Source organism: Maniola jurtina, chromosome 4 (genome assembly GCF_905333055.1).
Source record: "Maniola jurtina chromosome 4, ilManJurt1.1, whole genome shotgun sequence".
In the NCBI taxonomy this organism is placed as follows: Eukaryota; Metazoa; Arthropoda; class Insecta; order Lepidoptera; family Nymphalidae; genus Maniola; species Maniola jurtina.
The window spans coordinates 14,328,140-14,341,620 of record NC_060032.1 but is presented as its reverse complement, the minus strand read 5'-3'; the positions used below and the strand labels follow the sequence as shown (position 1 = coordinate 14,341,620).

The following is a 13,481-nucleotide window of genomic DNA, read 5'->3' as shown; positions in this document are numbered from 1 at the left end:
CTTACCGAGCTTACGTGAGAGATACAGTCACTCGCTCAAACAACCACGTGTGACTTCAAAACTTATCCCAAAAGAAGGCCAGTTGGTTCAGTTGAAAGGAGATAAAAATCGTGAAGGCTGGAAAGTAGGTAAAATAGTTTCTTTAATTAAGAGTTCTGATGGTTTAACGAGAGTGGCTCAAGTGAAAGTAGGAGACACTATATTTACCCGTTCTATTGCTCACTTATATCCGCTTGAAGTAGAAGACGGTGTCCAATGGGAACCGATACTTCAAGATGCAAAACAATATTCTGAAGTCCAAAAATTATCTAATGAAGTTTCCAAAGAGTTGGTAACTGCACCAGATACTGTTACAATAGAATCGGTGAACGCACAAAAGGAAACGTTAAATGATAATGACATTGAAATGAGACAAATTGAAAACATAGATGAGACGGAAAATACAGCAGATGTTGCAAATAATGAAGTAGACATAGAGACTGAGAGCATGGAAAAGGATAGAGTTGTAAATGATCTGAGAGATGATTCTGATGTGAGGGACAAATATTTGATGACAACGAATGAGGATACGGAAGAACGATCCGAAGACATCGGTCACAAGCGAGTTGCAGCGGTCCGAGCCCTTGAAAAGATAAGGGAATGGACGCGCAATTTGCTTACCTTGTTGTAATCAACCGTTCTCGGCGGGAGTGTCGCGGAAACCGCGAATGTAAATATTGTATATAGCAACACCGATACTCTATGGTGAGTATGTCTTTGGTTTCCTTTAGTATAACAAAGAATGCAAGTTTCGACATGTCTGAGTATGATGGCCGCCGAACGCGCCAAAATATCTTAACTTCATATATTAGTTAATTGTTAGTGTGAATGATACGTGTTGGACTGTGTCACCGTGCTGCAACGCTAGTAACATTCGTTGGTGTGAATATATGTGAATGATGTGTGCTGGGCTGTGTCACCGGGCGGCAGCGCCACGTCATCCATGCAGATGCATATCAGCTAAGTGCCTCAAGTTTACCTATTAATGCCGCGAGCTTCTCTTAGTTGTAATAAGGAGACAGATGAACAGCACGGCTCTGTTGCAGTGCCATACGAGCTTGATCATGAATTTCCCGGCCGCACAGGCGCAGGGCTTGAGTTTCCCGGTCGTAAAGATGCAGGGCTTGTCCAATTCCCAGGCCGCACAGGCGCAGGGGTGGTCGAAAAGACGTTGGACACATTACCGGTAATGTAGGACGATCTCAGGCTGTGAAGGTTAATCCCTGAACGGCGAGAGCGGCATGATCCCGTTGGGTAGACTGCCGTAGCTATTGTAACACGCTAAGTCCTTAAATTCGTGATGGTGGGTCGAACGTCCTGTCGTGCGTTCGACCACCAGGCATGGAAACAATGTAAACGATCGCTCCCCTGTTCTCATTGTGATTAACTTATATCAATGACAATAAAGTAGACAGAAAACATTGGTGTTTTCTACTTGTACAAGCTTAAGGCATTTAGTGGATTCAGTGTGAATCATAGCTGAAATTAAATATTACAGATGGTGACACGGTTGTACAATAGCCTGTCAAGGACAGTGGTTTCCAGTGGCTGGTACATCGGTCACTTACAAGTGGCAGGATTGAAGGTGAGAGTAACAGATTGCAATAATAGATTCATAATAAATAACTAGAATCTGGGCGATTTGCTTCGCTATCTGAAGACGCAGTAGTTAGTCTTCCCCCCTACAGAGATATGCGACACTTAGTAAACAGTAGGGTTTTAGCTGGGCATGGCACATTATTATAGTACAGTGGGGCCACTAAAAATTTTGAAATAAAAAATTTTCAAAAGAAAAATAAAACCGACTTCAAAAACCACAATAACTTAAATTATTTTTTACTTTTTAGTGTTTGTGATTTTGAAGTCGGTTTTATTTTTCTTTTGAATTTTTTTTATATTTATTCTGGTATTCTTCTTTCTTGGATATGGATCCCTCTTGGGTATCCCCATTTCTCTCTGTCTTTGGTACTATCAAGCTAATTTTCTCTCGCGATTTGCACAATAGCATTAGACCAACGCGTCTTCGGTCTACCTAGGTAGAACAGGTGTTCTTCTTTCATCTGTAAAAATCGATACAATATGACCATTTGCATTTCAGTTTTAGGGCATGTCTCAAGGTGTCTGTAGGCTTTGTCTTTTTTCTTATGTCTTCAATTCTCACTTTGAATATTTTTTGCTTAATTTATGCACCTTGCCATCGCCCTTTAGCAAGTCACTATTTCTTTTTATATTCTTTGTCTGGACCCATGTTTGGCTGGCATAGGTAAGGCATGGCAGGATGCATGTATCTATAACGGATCTTTTAAGATGTACTGGGTAAGCTCCTTTCATTCTTTCCTTTTGTGCCCAGTAAAACAAGCATACTCGGGCTACTTTGAGAACCCATTAGCAGCTAACAGCAAGGCCTGGACTCCAATTTTTATATGTGGAAGCTGTATTTCCTCGTTGCGTTTATGAGCAAATAAGAATAGTTAACTACTTTTACTAAAAAAAAATTTTATAATTTGGCGCGAACCATCTAAACACCATGATGATTATTATTTCTGCGTTGTGAATATTACCAGAAGAAACAGCAAAAAAAATTGTTCCAAGCGGCTCTATTGTAACTTGCAGTCTGCAATTTGAACGATTCTGACTTCTGGTGATAAATCTGTACCTCAGCCCCAACCCAGTACCTCTAATCTACCATTTCAAGAACTTTCAGAAGGTAGTGACGATGTAGTGACTTTTTTACATCTCAACTTAGACCATTCAATCAAAATTATTTGGATCACTTAATGAGAGATCTTAGATTGTCTAAAAAGCATCAGAACATGTGGCTCAAAGGAACAAATCTGATAACATCAGACACTTGTGTTACGGTATATTATTCTCACTACTCTTAACACATTCAGTAGCTGATGTTGCACTTCCAGCAACTTGGATGCAACAAGAGCGTTAAGTTTCATTTTCTCTGTAGTCACTTGGACTGTTTTCCAGAAAATTTAGGTGACTTTCAAACTAAGATAACTATACCAAAGGGGATAATATCATATGAAAGGGCTCTATTATACATTCTAAAACAGGTTTTATTTATTATTATTATGTAAAAGAGTTTTTGATTTATCGCGCAAAATGTAGAAAAAAATATACAATAAGTCAAAAACTGAAAATCTGACATTTTTTTTAAATTCCAAGCCGAAAATATACTTAAGAATTTATTAATAGGAATCGAGAGTTTATGCACTAGATAGAGTTTGTTCATTCACTGAAATTCCCAGTTCATTTACTGGCAATTTATCCTTTTGTTAAATAAAATAATTTATAATAATTAATACCACGCATTTTTTTGCGTTTTTGATATTTAAATAATTTAAGAGTGTATACCTACTGTGTATAGACACAGATAAAAAAAAATATAAAAATTATATATAGAACGATTCTCATATATCTTAATTTTAGGTCAAAGTCAGGGTAGTCATTCATTTACTGGATCTTTTACCCTCCTACGTCAAAATACTAAAAGTCCGCGTAAATTTCGCAGATTGAAATGTCTGCTTGATTAATTGTCAATAGAGGGTCATGACATGTCGAAATTGCTAGTTTGAAGGGGAAATCGTCAATGTCATTCGCATAGGTTTTCCTCTTAACTGGTTTCGTAATTTGAAATAACACCTTCCTTTCTGTCGACCGACGTGCCGGGTGGGGTAAGTGGATGTCTATTTAAGTAACAACCTGCTGGTTATGCTCTTATTGCAAGAACTCTTTCATTTTAAAGTAGGTTTGTTTTAGAAGTAAATGTCGTTTCTATTTTAATTAAAACATAAAATAAATCAAGTATCCATGCATTTTCACAAAATCAGCTTTTATAAGTATTCAATTGGTTTTTGGGCTTATATAAACAAATAGTTGGTTTTCATACTATTTAGTGAATGTGCTACATCTATACTAATAAATAAAATTGGAGTGTCTGTCTGTTATTTCGAAATAACTACCGCATATTAAGGTCATACGGTTATTTGAACGATACTACATATAACTGAATGACACGTTTTTAAAAATTTTGTCTGTCTGTCTGTATGTCTGTCTGTCTGTCTGTCTGTCCGGTGAACCGATTTTGACGGGATTTTCAGAGACAAGTAGAGAATTGACCAGGGAGTAACATAGGCTACTTTTTTAACCGACTTTCAAAAAGGGATTTATGTTTTTCTACCTATGTACACCGAAATCTCCGAGATTTCTGAACCAATTTGCGTCATTTCTTTTTTAATCGATAGAGGAACTTTGCGACATTGTTTCCTAAAAAATTTGGAGTCCAACTCCTCAATCCTGATGCTGCAGGGGATCTGACCAATCCACGCGGGCGAAGCTGCGGGCATCAGCTAGTTACTAATATATTATTAGTGAGAGTAACAAAAGGGTTGAAAAGTGACGGAGGTCAAGCTTCCGGCAAGAACATTCCATTTAGCTACCAAAATTCATATTACAAAATTCCTCACGTATCTGTGTTGTTATCAAACAAACTTTTGTCATCAGTGAAAGTCATGCCTTACTTTTCAATGGGTGGTGTGACCTTGTTGCTTAAGGACATTTCTACACGAGTCACCGCTGGCACGTTTTTAACCCCAGACCCAAAAAGAGGGGTGTTATAAGTTTGACGTGTGTATCTGTGTATCTGGCTGTGGCGTCGTAGCACCTAAACTAATGAACCGATTTTAATTTAGTTTTTTTGTTGTTTGAAAGGTGGCTTGATCGAGAGTGTTCTTAGCTATATTTCAAGAAAATCGGTTCAGCCGTTTGAAAGTTATCAGCTGTTTTCTAGTTACTGTAACCGTCACTTGTCGGAGGTGTTATAAATTTTTAATTTATACTTGTATGATCAAGATGACACATGACACACAGCATACGACGTGATAATTTCTGCCAACTTTTTGTAATCCTGCTTTACTCGTGAAGAAAAAATGCAAAAATATTGGATTCATCCACTTCTAAGAGAAACATAGAAAGTAGCGTTGTGAGTAATGTGGTAAATTGTCATGCTCAAGTTCATACTTACTTCGTACTGTACAGCTGCTATATCATCACCGTAAAAAACTCGTATAGGTATAAAGGTACATAGCGGAACCGACGAAATGGTCAAAAAGTTGTCTGCAAAACGTGCTATGCAGTGTCGTTGAATGAGTAAACGCTCTATTACGACTATACTAATATTATAAAGAGGAAACCTTTGTATTTTTGTATGTTTGTATTGAATAGGCTCAAAAACTACTGGACCGATTTCAAAATTTCTTTTACCATTACTTAGAGGGATTCTTCCGAATCCGTATAGGCTATATTTTATCCCGGAAAATAGATAGTGTCCACCCGTGCGAAGCCGGGGCGGGTCGCTAGTTATGATATATAGTACTAGATGCGCGGCGCCCGGAGTCGTCGCCGCATTTTATCGTGCAGTGCGGTGGCTCGTGCAAAAACACCCTTAGCGTTTTCCGACGCTAAGAGATAACGAATGTCCGGATTTGGCCTTTCTCTTTTTTCAGGTTTGCCTATGATCCATTGGGAAGGGAGTAGGATGTCGGTATTTAAAAAGGTCTATCTAATTTGAAAACCTTCAAACGGTTTTGGAATCCAATCCTTCCAATCGGTCTACGACAAAATATTCCAACGCGGCATCGTCGGTATCACGTTTTACTTTAAATATTCAAGTAGAAGTCTGGATGTTTTTAGTGTAGAACTAGCAACATCCACGAGTTTGTGAATATTAGAAAATGTGTTACTGACGGAAAATGTAGTCCCATTTTAACATTTCATATTACCACAGGCTGATACTGCCTTGTCTATCTCTTTGTTTATTTAATGAGAGGTACATTTGAACAGCCTCAAATCAGCAGTCATCTACTCGAGAGGATACAATTGCTCGTCTGTCTCCACTAAACGTTATTGGTCCGTACTGACTACTGAGTTGAGTACGAAAAAAGCGATAAAATGTAGTTCGAGAAACATAGTACGGCGTGCCTCAGGGTGAGGCAGGTTTATACAGCGTCTGTTGCCGTTGATGAAAATGTCTCAAGTCTTAACCTCTAGTTGATACAAAGCTGAAAACGGAATACCTACATACCTACTGTTTTCTTCATTTGTGATATTGAGTCCAATTTATATGAAAAATTAATAAGTAAGTACTTAGATGAACCTATTTTGCTCCGTTTTGTTGTTTGGACGAAAAATAAGATAATAATACAAGGACTTGTACCGTTTTATGGACATGGGACGTAACAAACCAATAAACGAACTTTTGGCTAGTAAGTAAGGGTCGGGACTCGGGTTATTGATAGCTATTCGAGGTACAAACATTTCCAACTTTCTTTCTGCGTTGTTATCAGACTTTTTGAGATTTATCTATCAAAGTAACTTCTTACTGGTTGGCAAAATATCCTTTGAATTCCTTTGTCAAATGCCCAATACCAATATATTATTATAAACTAGCTCATGCCCGCGACGTCATCCGCATGGACTACATAAATTTTAAACCCCTATTTTACCCCCTTAGGAGTTGAATTTTCAAAAACCCTTTCTTAGCGTATGTCTACATCATAATAACTATCTGCATGCCTTTCAGCCCGATCTATCCAGTAGTTTGAACCATAGACATACAATTTTCGCTTCGCTCAAAGACTGACAAAGCGTTGGAGCGAGAGGTAGTCAGATTAGACCCACTGCCGCGAGCGAAAGCGAGATAGCGAAACAAGATGCCAATAAGTCATTGTTTACGTGAGAAACGGGCCGTAAGAGTTCAGCCTGTTCCGAGTCGAGGTGATTTTTTGCATTTACTAAATAATTTTACGATTAAAACGTAAAATCTATGTCTTGCCACCATGGTGTCTTGTTCAGTGAGCGAATGTGACGTTACAAGACGTTATAATCCGCGTAAATACACGTTTCACAGGTAATTACTGATTATTTATACTAATTGTTTATAATCATTATTTCATCATTTGTTGTTTGAAAATTAGGCAAAATAGCTATTGGAAGCTTAGATGATAGGTTTCCCTTAAGACTTATCATCAAATTACATTGCTAAATGAAGAATTTTTGGATATTTTGTGTAAAATTTAAAAACGTTTGTTTACGATAGGGATTGACAAAGTAATGACGTCACAAGTATCGATAGTCGATAATCGTGTCTACCGGTAGGTTTGATGTGATAGGTTTCATGTGATGTATGTAAAATACAATATAAAACACTAGGTACTTTCCAATAAAAGAAAAGAACGAAATAAATATTTTCACTAATTTTTATTTTATTTAGCGTGACTTAGATTTCATATACAGGGTTAAGGGTAACCCGTACATTACTGTATTTAAGTGCTTATCGGGGAAGTCATTAGCTATGAATTGAGCGCCATATATACTATTTATTTTTATTAACTTGTCACTTAGACATTATATCAGAGTGTTATTGTAATTAATCAAATTAAATTTACTTGCACCCTTTAAAAAAATAAAGGTGGAAAACCAACAAATTCCGGTAATTTATATGAAAATCCCAAAAATTGCTCTATTTCTCAAAAAAAGATTTTTTTATAACGTCTTTTAATAGTTTTCTATCGAAATATCAATAAAAAATGTTATAAGGGGTTAAAATAACTATAAGTATCTCAGAATTCATTAATAAATTATTTATATAAAATATTAAAGTCATTTCATTAATAAATAATAACCTGTTACCTAGCTTTAGCTTTGTTACTATTTGTGTATTTGAAATGTATTTGATTTTTTAAGATTATAAAATGCTTTTTACTTCACTTCGTTAAACTAACTCATTAGTGTCCTATGATTTCGCCAGTAAGACTATCGATAATACAAATGCTAAAGTCAGGACAACTCTATTTCACGCACACATTTACGTTTCATTTTTTGTAACACCGTTAATCTGTCACTGTTGGTCTTGTAAGTCTTTGGTTTGAACTGTGCATTGATAGATCAGTCACTCTTATATTTACATTTATTCAATGACAGGAGCATTAAGTTAATCAGAACCGGTGGAAAGTTTGATATTAAAATAACCTATAAATTAGCCTTATATCCCGAAGACTACATAAACTACTTTTTAATCTAGAAATCAAAGGGTTTCCACGGAATATTTGAAGTTGTATTTAGGTACACACATACCAGATATTATGTAATTACCACGCACACAACCTAAGCACTTTCGCATAAATTATTATTATTAATCTATATTATGAATTTTAATATAAAATGATTGTCATTATGTATGCACTATGCACAAAGGCATTAATCGATTAGCTGGTAGATTGGCTTTGCAGTACTATGTCGCACAAAATTCACAGCGTGTCGAGGCTATCTGCAAATTGCCATCAATCTAAATCAAGTGCAGCGTGAACTATTTAGTCAGGAATTCAGGATTACTAAAGTGTTCACGAGTTGTTACTAAACCTATTAGGTACCAAATCGTATAACAATTTGGGAATATACCTACTAAGTAAGTGTAGATGTGTAAAAGCTTATACCAAAAGTAGATGGACACATTGTATCATTCCGAGTCTGGAAGAATGGACAGAGACCACTGCCTTACCGATTGATGCAAGTTTTAACAGGGAACAGGGATTCATGGACTTCCTCGTAGGTATCTACGTATTGTAAATAAACAACCCGGATGTATGTATTGCTCAGAAGTTGACGATGCTGTGCCCACCATATTTGTCTGTCGCGTCGTGCGAACTGAGAGGAGAGAGAAGAAACTGTGATTAAAATTTGGAACATAAAAATAGAAAACCTAGATCAGAAAATGGTAGACAATAAAGAAAACTGGATGGTCGTTGCAAGCTACGCAGAAATAGGTTCCCTTAAGCTGTATAGTTTACTATTAATTTAGGTGTCGGAACACGGCCTAATGCAGTTCAGCTCAGCTCTACCACGCCACGCTCCGCGTCAATGGAAACGCACCCTCGCGATTTTGACATATTATAGCACAATGACAAAATAATACTTTCTAATGATAAAATAATACTTTCTATTTTTATCCCCCGACCCAAAAAAGGGGTGTTATAAGTTTTACGTGTGTATCTGTGTGTTTGTGTGTTTATGTACCTATCTGTCTGTGGCATCGTAGGTCCTAACCGAATTAACCGATTTTAATTTAGTTTTTTAATTTGAAAGGTGGCTTGATCGAGAGTGTTCTTATCTATAATCCAAGAAAATCGGTTCAGCCGTTTTAAAATTATTATTAGACGTTTTGTGTCAGGGGTTTTTAAATTTTTCAATTGAAAATATGTTATTTATTAATATGAACAAATGAAAATTGGAGTTACCCAGATCTTTTCGATAGTGCTTTAAACTATTTTCTAATTTAGAAGTGACCTACTTTCTACTACACAAATTTCGCCGATCAATCTTCTAGCTGTCTCATCCGTTCTACGAGTTAAGTAGATTATTCCTAGTTGATACTCCTGAAAGCCTTTAGCCAACCTCTCTGGTGCAGCAAGGCGTATTGACTCACTACATTGCTCACAAGCTATTACAGATTGCGGATATAATATATAGGTACTATAAAGTTGAGATCTAGCGCGCACTTTGACATCGTTATAGCGCTGCCCTATTATCTATTACATACAATCTATGGCGCTGCCATAAAGTTGCCTTCAAACTACGGAAATATAATGTAATATGTAAATATTGCTCACCCTACTGTCACACTGTTTATACTTAGATGTAATATTATATTACATCTAAGTATGAATACTTAGATGTAATATAATATTACATCTAAGTGTGAACAGTGACATTTAAAAGTAGGGTGAGCGATATTTATATATTATATTATATCCGTAGTTTAAAGGCAACTTCAGGCTACTTTTCCACCAGAGATGTGCTATTCTACGTTGCTATGCTACCAATCCTTTTTATCGCTCCATATAACTTAGAAAATTGCTAAACTGTGGCACCACTAAATAATGCAAGCACTGCGGCAGAGCTTAGATTAAGGAGTCGGCAGAGGAACCGTGGTGATGTGATCTTATTAGACGAATAGCTCCACTTTATTGTCGTATATTTCATTATTGAATCTCAGTTGAATCTTATCGGGATTTAGTACATCAGAGGAAGGAAAGGATTTTATTCGGATTTAGAGATGTACCGACAAACATCCAATCACTAGAAAAACGGTTTACTTCGTACAAGAGCTTTCCACACTTTTTCTTTTTAGTGATTGGTTTTTTAAGAACAACAAAGTTGTTTTGAATAGCGTTTTTTTATACAAGTTTTAAAACAAAATTTTAATAAGATAATTTTCGCAGACTATTTATAATCTTGTATAATCAATGCACCATGATGGAAAACTACGAAAAATCTCATCACAACACCATAAATAAACTAAAATACAGGACGTACCCAGTGGCTTACACGGTGCTTGAAGCCAGGGTAGGCATTTGATAGGTAGGAATCTGTTTACTGAAAGGATGCATGCAAATATGCATTGAGCTATTACAACTAGGGTAAGCAGTGCATCAGTGCGTCTATGCCGTGCACTCCACTGGACGCTTCCTAGCTGCTTTACACACACACAGTATTTACCAACGATATTGTTTCAGGATCGTCGCCCTCTTGGGAGCAGTTTGTGAGAGAGTCATTGGTGCAAGCTGCTTGGCCCGTGGCTTTGGTGCCCCCGCCTCGTCGTGCATTGACCGTGGACAGTCAGTAAGTAACCGCTACTACACTAAATTATAAAGAAAGATAGTAATGGGAGGAAATCCTAATATCAAATACTAGCAGATGCCCGCGACTTCGTTGACGTGGATGTAGGTTTTTAAAAATCCCGTGGGAACTCTTCAATTTTCCGGGATAAAAAGTAGCTTATGTGCTAATCCAGGGTATAATCTATCTCCATTCAAAATTTCAGACCAATACATTCAGTAGTTTTTGCGTGAAGGAGTAACAAACATACATAACACACACATACATAAACACATACACACAAACTTTCTCCCTTATTAGTGTGATTCACGAGCCGGGGAAGAACTTGTTTGGGGCGATCCGGGACTTTAGTAGATTAATCTTACAGAGGTCTTTTCGGCGGTATTCTAAAATTGCTTCTACAAAATTCTAAAATTCTACATTCTAAAATTACAATATGGGTCACAATTATGTGTAACTAGCCGATGCCCGCGGCTTCGCCCGCGTGGATTTAGGTTTTCGAAATCCCGTGGGAGCTCTTTGATTTTCCGGGATAAAAAGTAGCCTATGTGCTAATCCAGGATACTATCTATCTCCATTCCGAATTTCAGCCAAATCCGTGCAGTGGTTTTTGCGTGAAGGAGTAACAAACATACACACACACACACACACATACAAACTTTCGCTTTTATAATATTAGTGTGATGTAACACATAATTGCGACCCATATTGTAATTATACCAAATTGTGTTTGTTCGTTGGTTTATTGATTTGATTTCCAACTGGTTACCACGGAGCAACGGATCAACGTGATTTTTGCATGGGTATAGTTATAGACCTGGTGAGAGACAAAGTCTACTTTTTATCCCGAAAAACCAAAGTTTCCATGTGATTTTTAAAAACCTAATTACACGTATTTGAAGTCGCAGGTATCAGCTAGTCTTACTATAAAAAATCCCGAATACGATCCGGATACGATACGATAGGACTATTATGTCATCGTTTTATCGCAGGACGAAATAGCAGGCAGACGCCATTGATAACAGCTAGTAAATAGGTACTTAAACTGTAATTTCGCATCTGTTCTTAAACTAACGCTACAGATTTCACCTATTCAACTATTGTTACTAACAGTATCTATCTACCTATTGCAAGATATGAGTAAAAAAAGCCTAAAAGTAAAACCAAATAAAAGCACTGAAAAATAACGGCTAACATGTTTACCGACCAGAATAATCACGCCGGGATTTTATGTCCGCCCTTAAATTGTTTCAAGCGAATATTTTACGTATTTTTTGCGTTTGTAAATGTGCTCTTTTCCCAGGAGATAAAATAAAATGTCAGTAAAAAGCTCCCGTCCGCCACCCATAAAACATTATAATGTCAACAATCGTCTAATTGTAAAGGAAAAAAATCGGAACTAAGGAGATTTTAGAAATACAACAATTTTTATGTGCCTAGCTAATAAATGCTCCCTTTTTTCGGTAACTCAAATATAGACTTAGTAAAAACCGTTTTTCTCAATGTTTAGAAAAATATTTTAATCTAAGTTAAATCCGTGTTTAGTTCGTTTTACTTTTTTACCTTTTAATCGGGAATGGTCTAGAAAGGTTTGACAAAGCGTTCGCACCGTTTAAAGGGGTTTTTGTGTTGGATTTCTAAAAGTACCTTCCTACCCAGCTTGGAAAAGGGTCAATGACGGCTGAGACTTTGGGATTACGTGAACGACTGATGTGCGGATAGTGCAAACATCACGGGGTTTTAAAGGTTAACGAGTTATATCGCACAGTGCCTCAATGCATCATTCGTATAAAAACTCAGTTTAAACTACAGGAGGATCATAGACTTATTAATACTCAGGAGCATTTAACATTTTATCTGGTGGTAGGTATCTGGTAAGTCTTATGGTAAGAGGCTTCAAAATTCTACCAACGCTATTGAGGCGTAAAAGCTAATACTAACCTTACTGATATGAAAGAATGAGATCCATGTAAAAACTAGGAAATGGGTCGTTAATCTGGGTCCAGCAGAGTCTAGACTAACATGTAGCCATGTGAAGCATAGATTTTGGTGGCGGTGCAGCTGTTACGGAGGTGCTCGAGGCAAATGCGAATGCCTCGACCGCACGATCAGACAAAGCAAAGCCTCATAAGACTGTCGCTTGTCTGGACCCACCTAATACGAGTCAGAGTAAATAATAATGACTTGGTTAAATTCCGGGAACCGACTGAGTCAAAGTAAATTATTCGAGCGTACTATTTCAATTTTATTGTCTTCACTCCAGTTCCACACATTTAATTAAAAGGAGTGTAGCATTGTAAACGTAACACATTTCTGCTATTCAAGAATAACGTGAGAATATTATTTGTATTCCATTCATCCAGTTTTATTTATGCTTCATGTTTGCACGGATAGCCACATAAATATTAATAGCAACACTGTAAACTGTAAACTAATCTAAATAATATTATAATAGCTGGGTAGGTATGATAAGTATTAACATTATCGGTAGAGAGGCAGGTCTCACGATTACTTTTAATTAGTTTCTCGTCTGCTTAGCAGTTTGTTTGCAAAAATTAAGCAATTTTAATAAGTCTTCCACCGTGGGATGCTACGCTATAAATTATGTAATTTGCCGTCATGTAGAGTTGGAAAAACAAATGAAATTCCCAAATAGGGAAAAATCGGTGACTCAGCACATACCTATTGGTTGAACCGCAAATATAAGGTAGGCTCTAAGGAGTTGGTCTACGTTATACGTAGATACATATCACACT

At 36.9% G+C, this 13,481-nt stretch overlaps 1 protein-coding gene across 2 annotated transcripts in view; it reads left to right on the top strand.

Moving 5' to 3' along the window:
* Window positions 1-13,481, top strand: part of LOC123864120 (GTPase-activating Rap/Ran-GAP domain-like protein 3) — a 219,424-nt gene that overhangs the window by 69,994 nt on the left and 135,949 nt on the right. Inside the window, exon 3 of one of the 2 annotated variants that reach the window (XM_045904363.1) lies at window positions 10,623-10,728. In XM_045904363.1, coding sequence (XP_045760319.1) covers window positions 10,623-10,728 — 106 coding nt within the window. Of the gene's footprint in view, window positions 1-10,622; window positions 10,729-13,481 lie in introns of those variants that run through there. The other variant, XM_045904365.1, reaches the window with a different exon arrangement.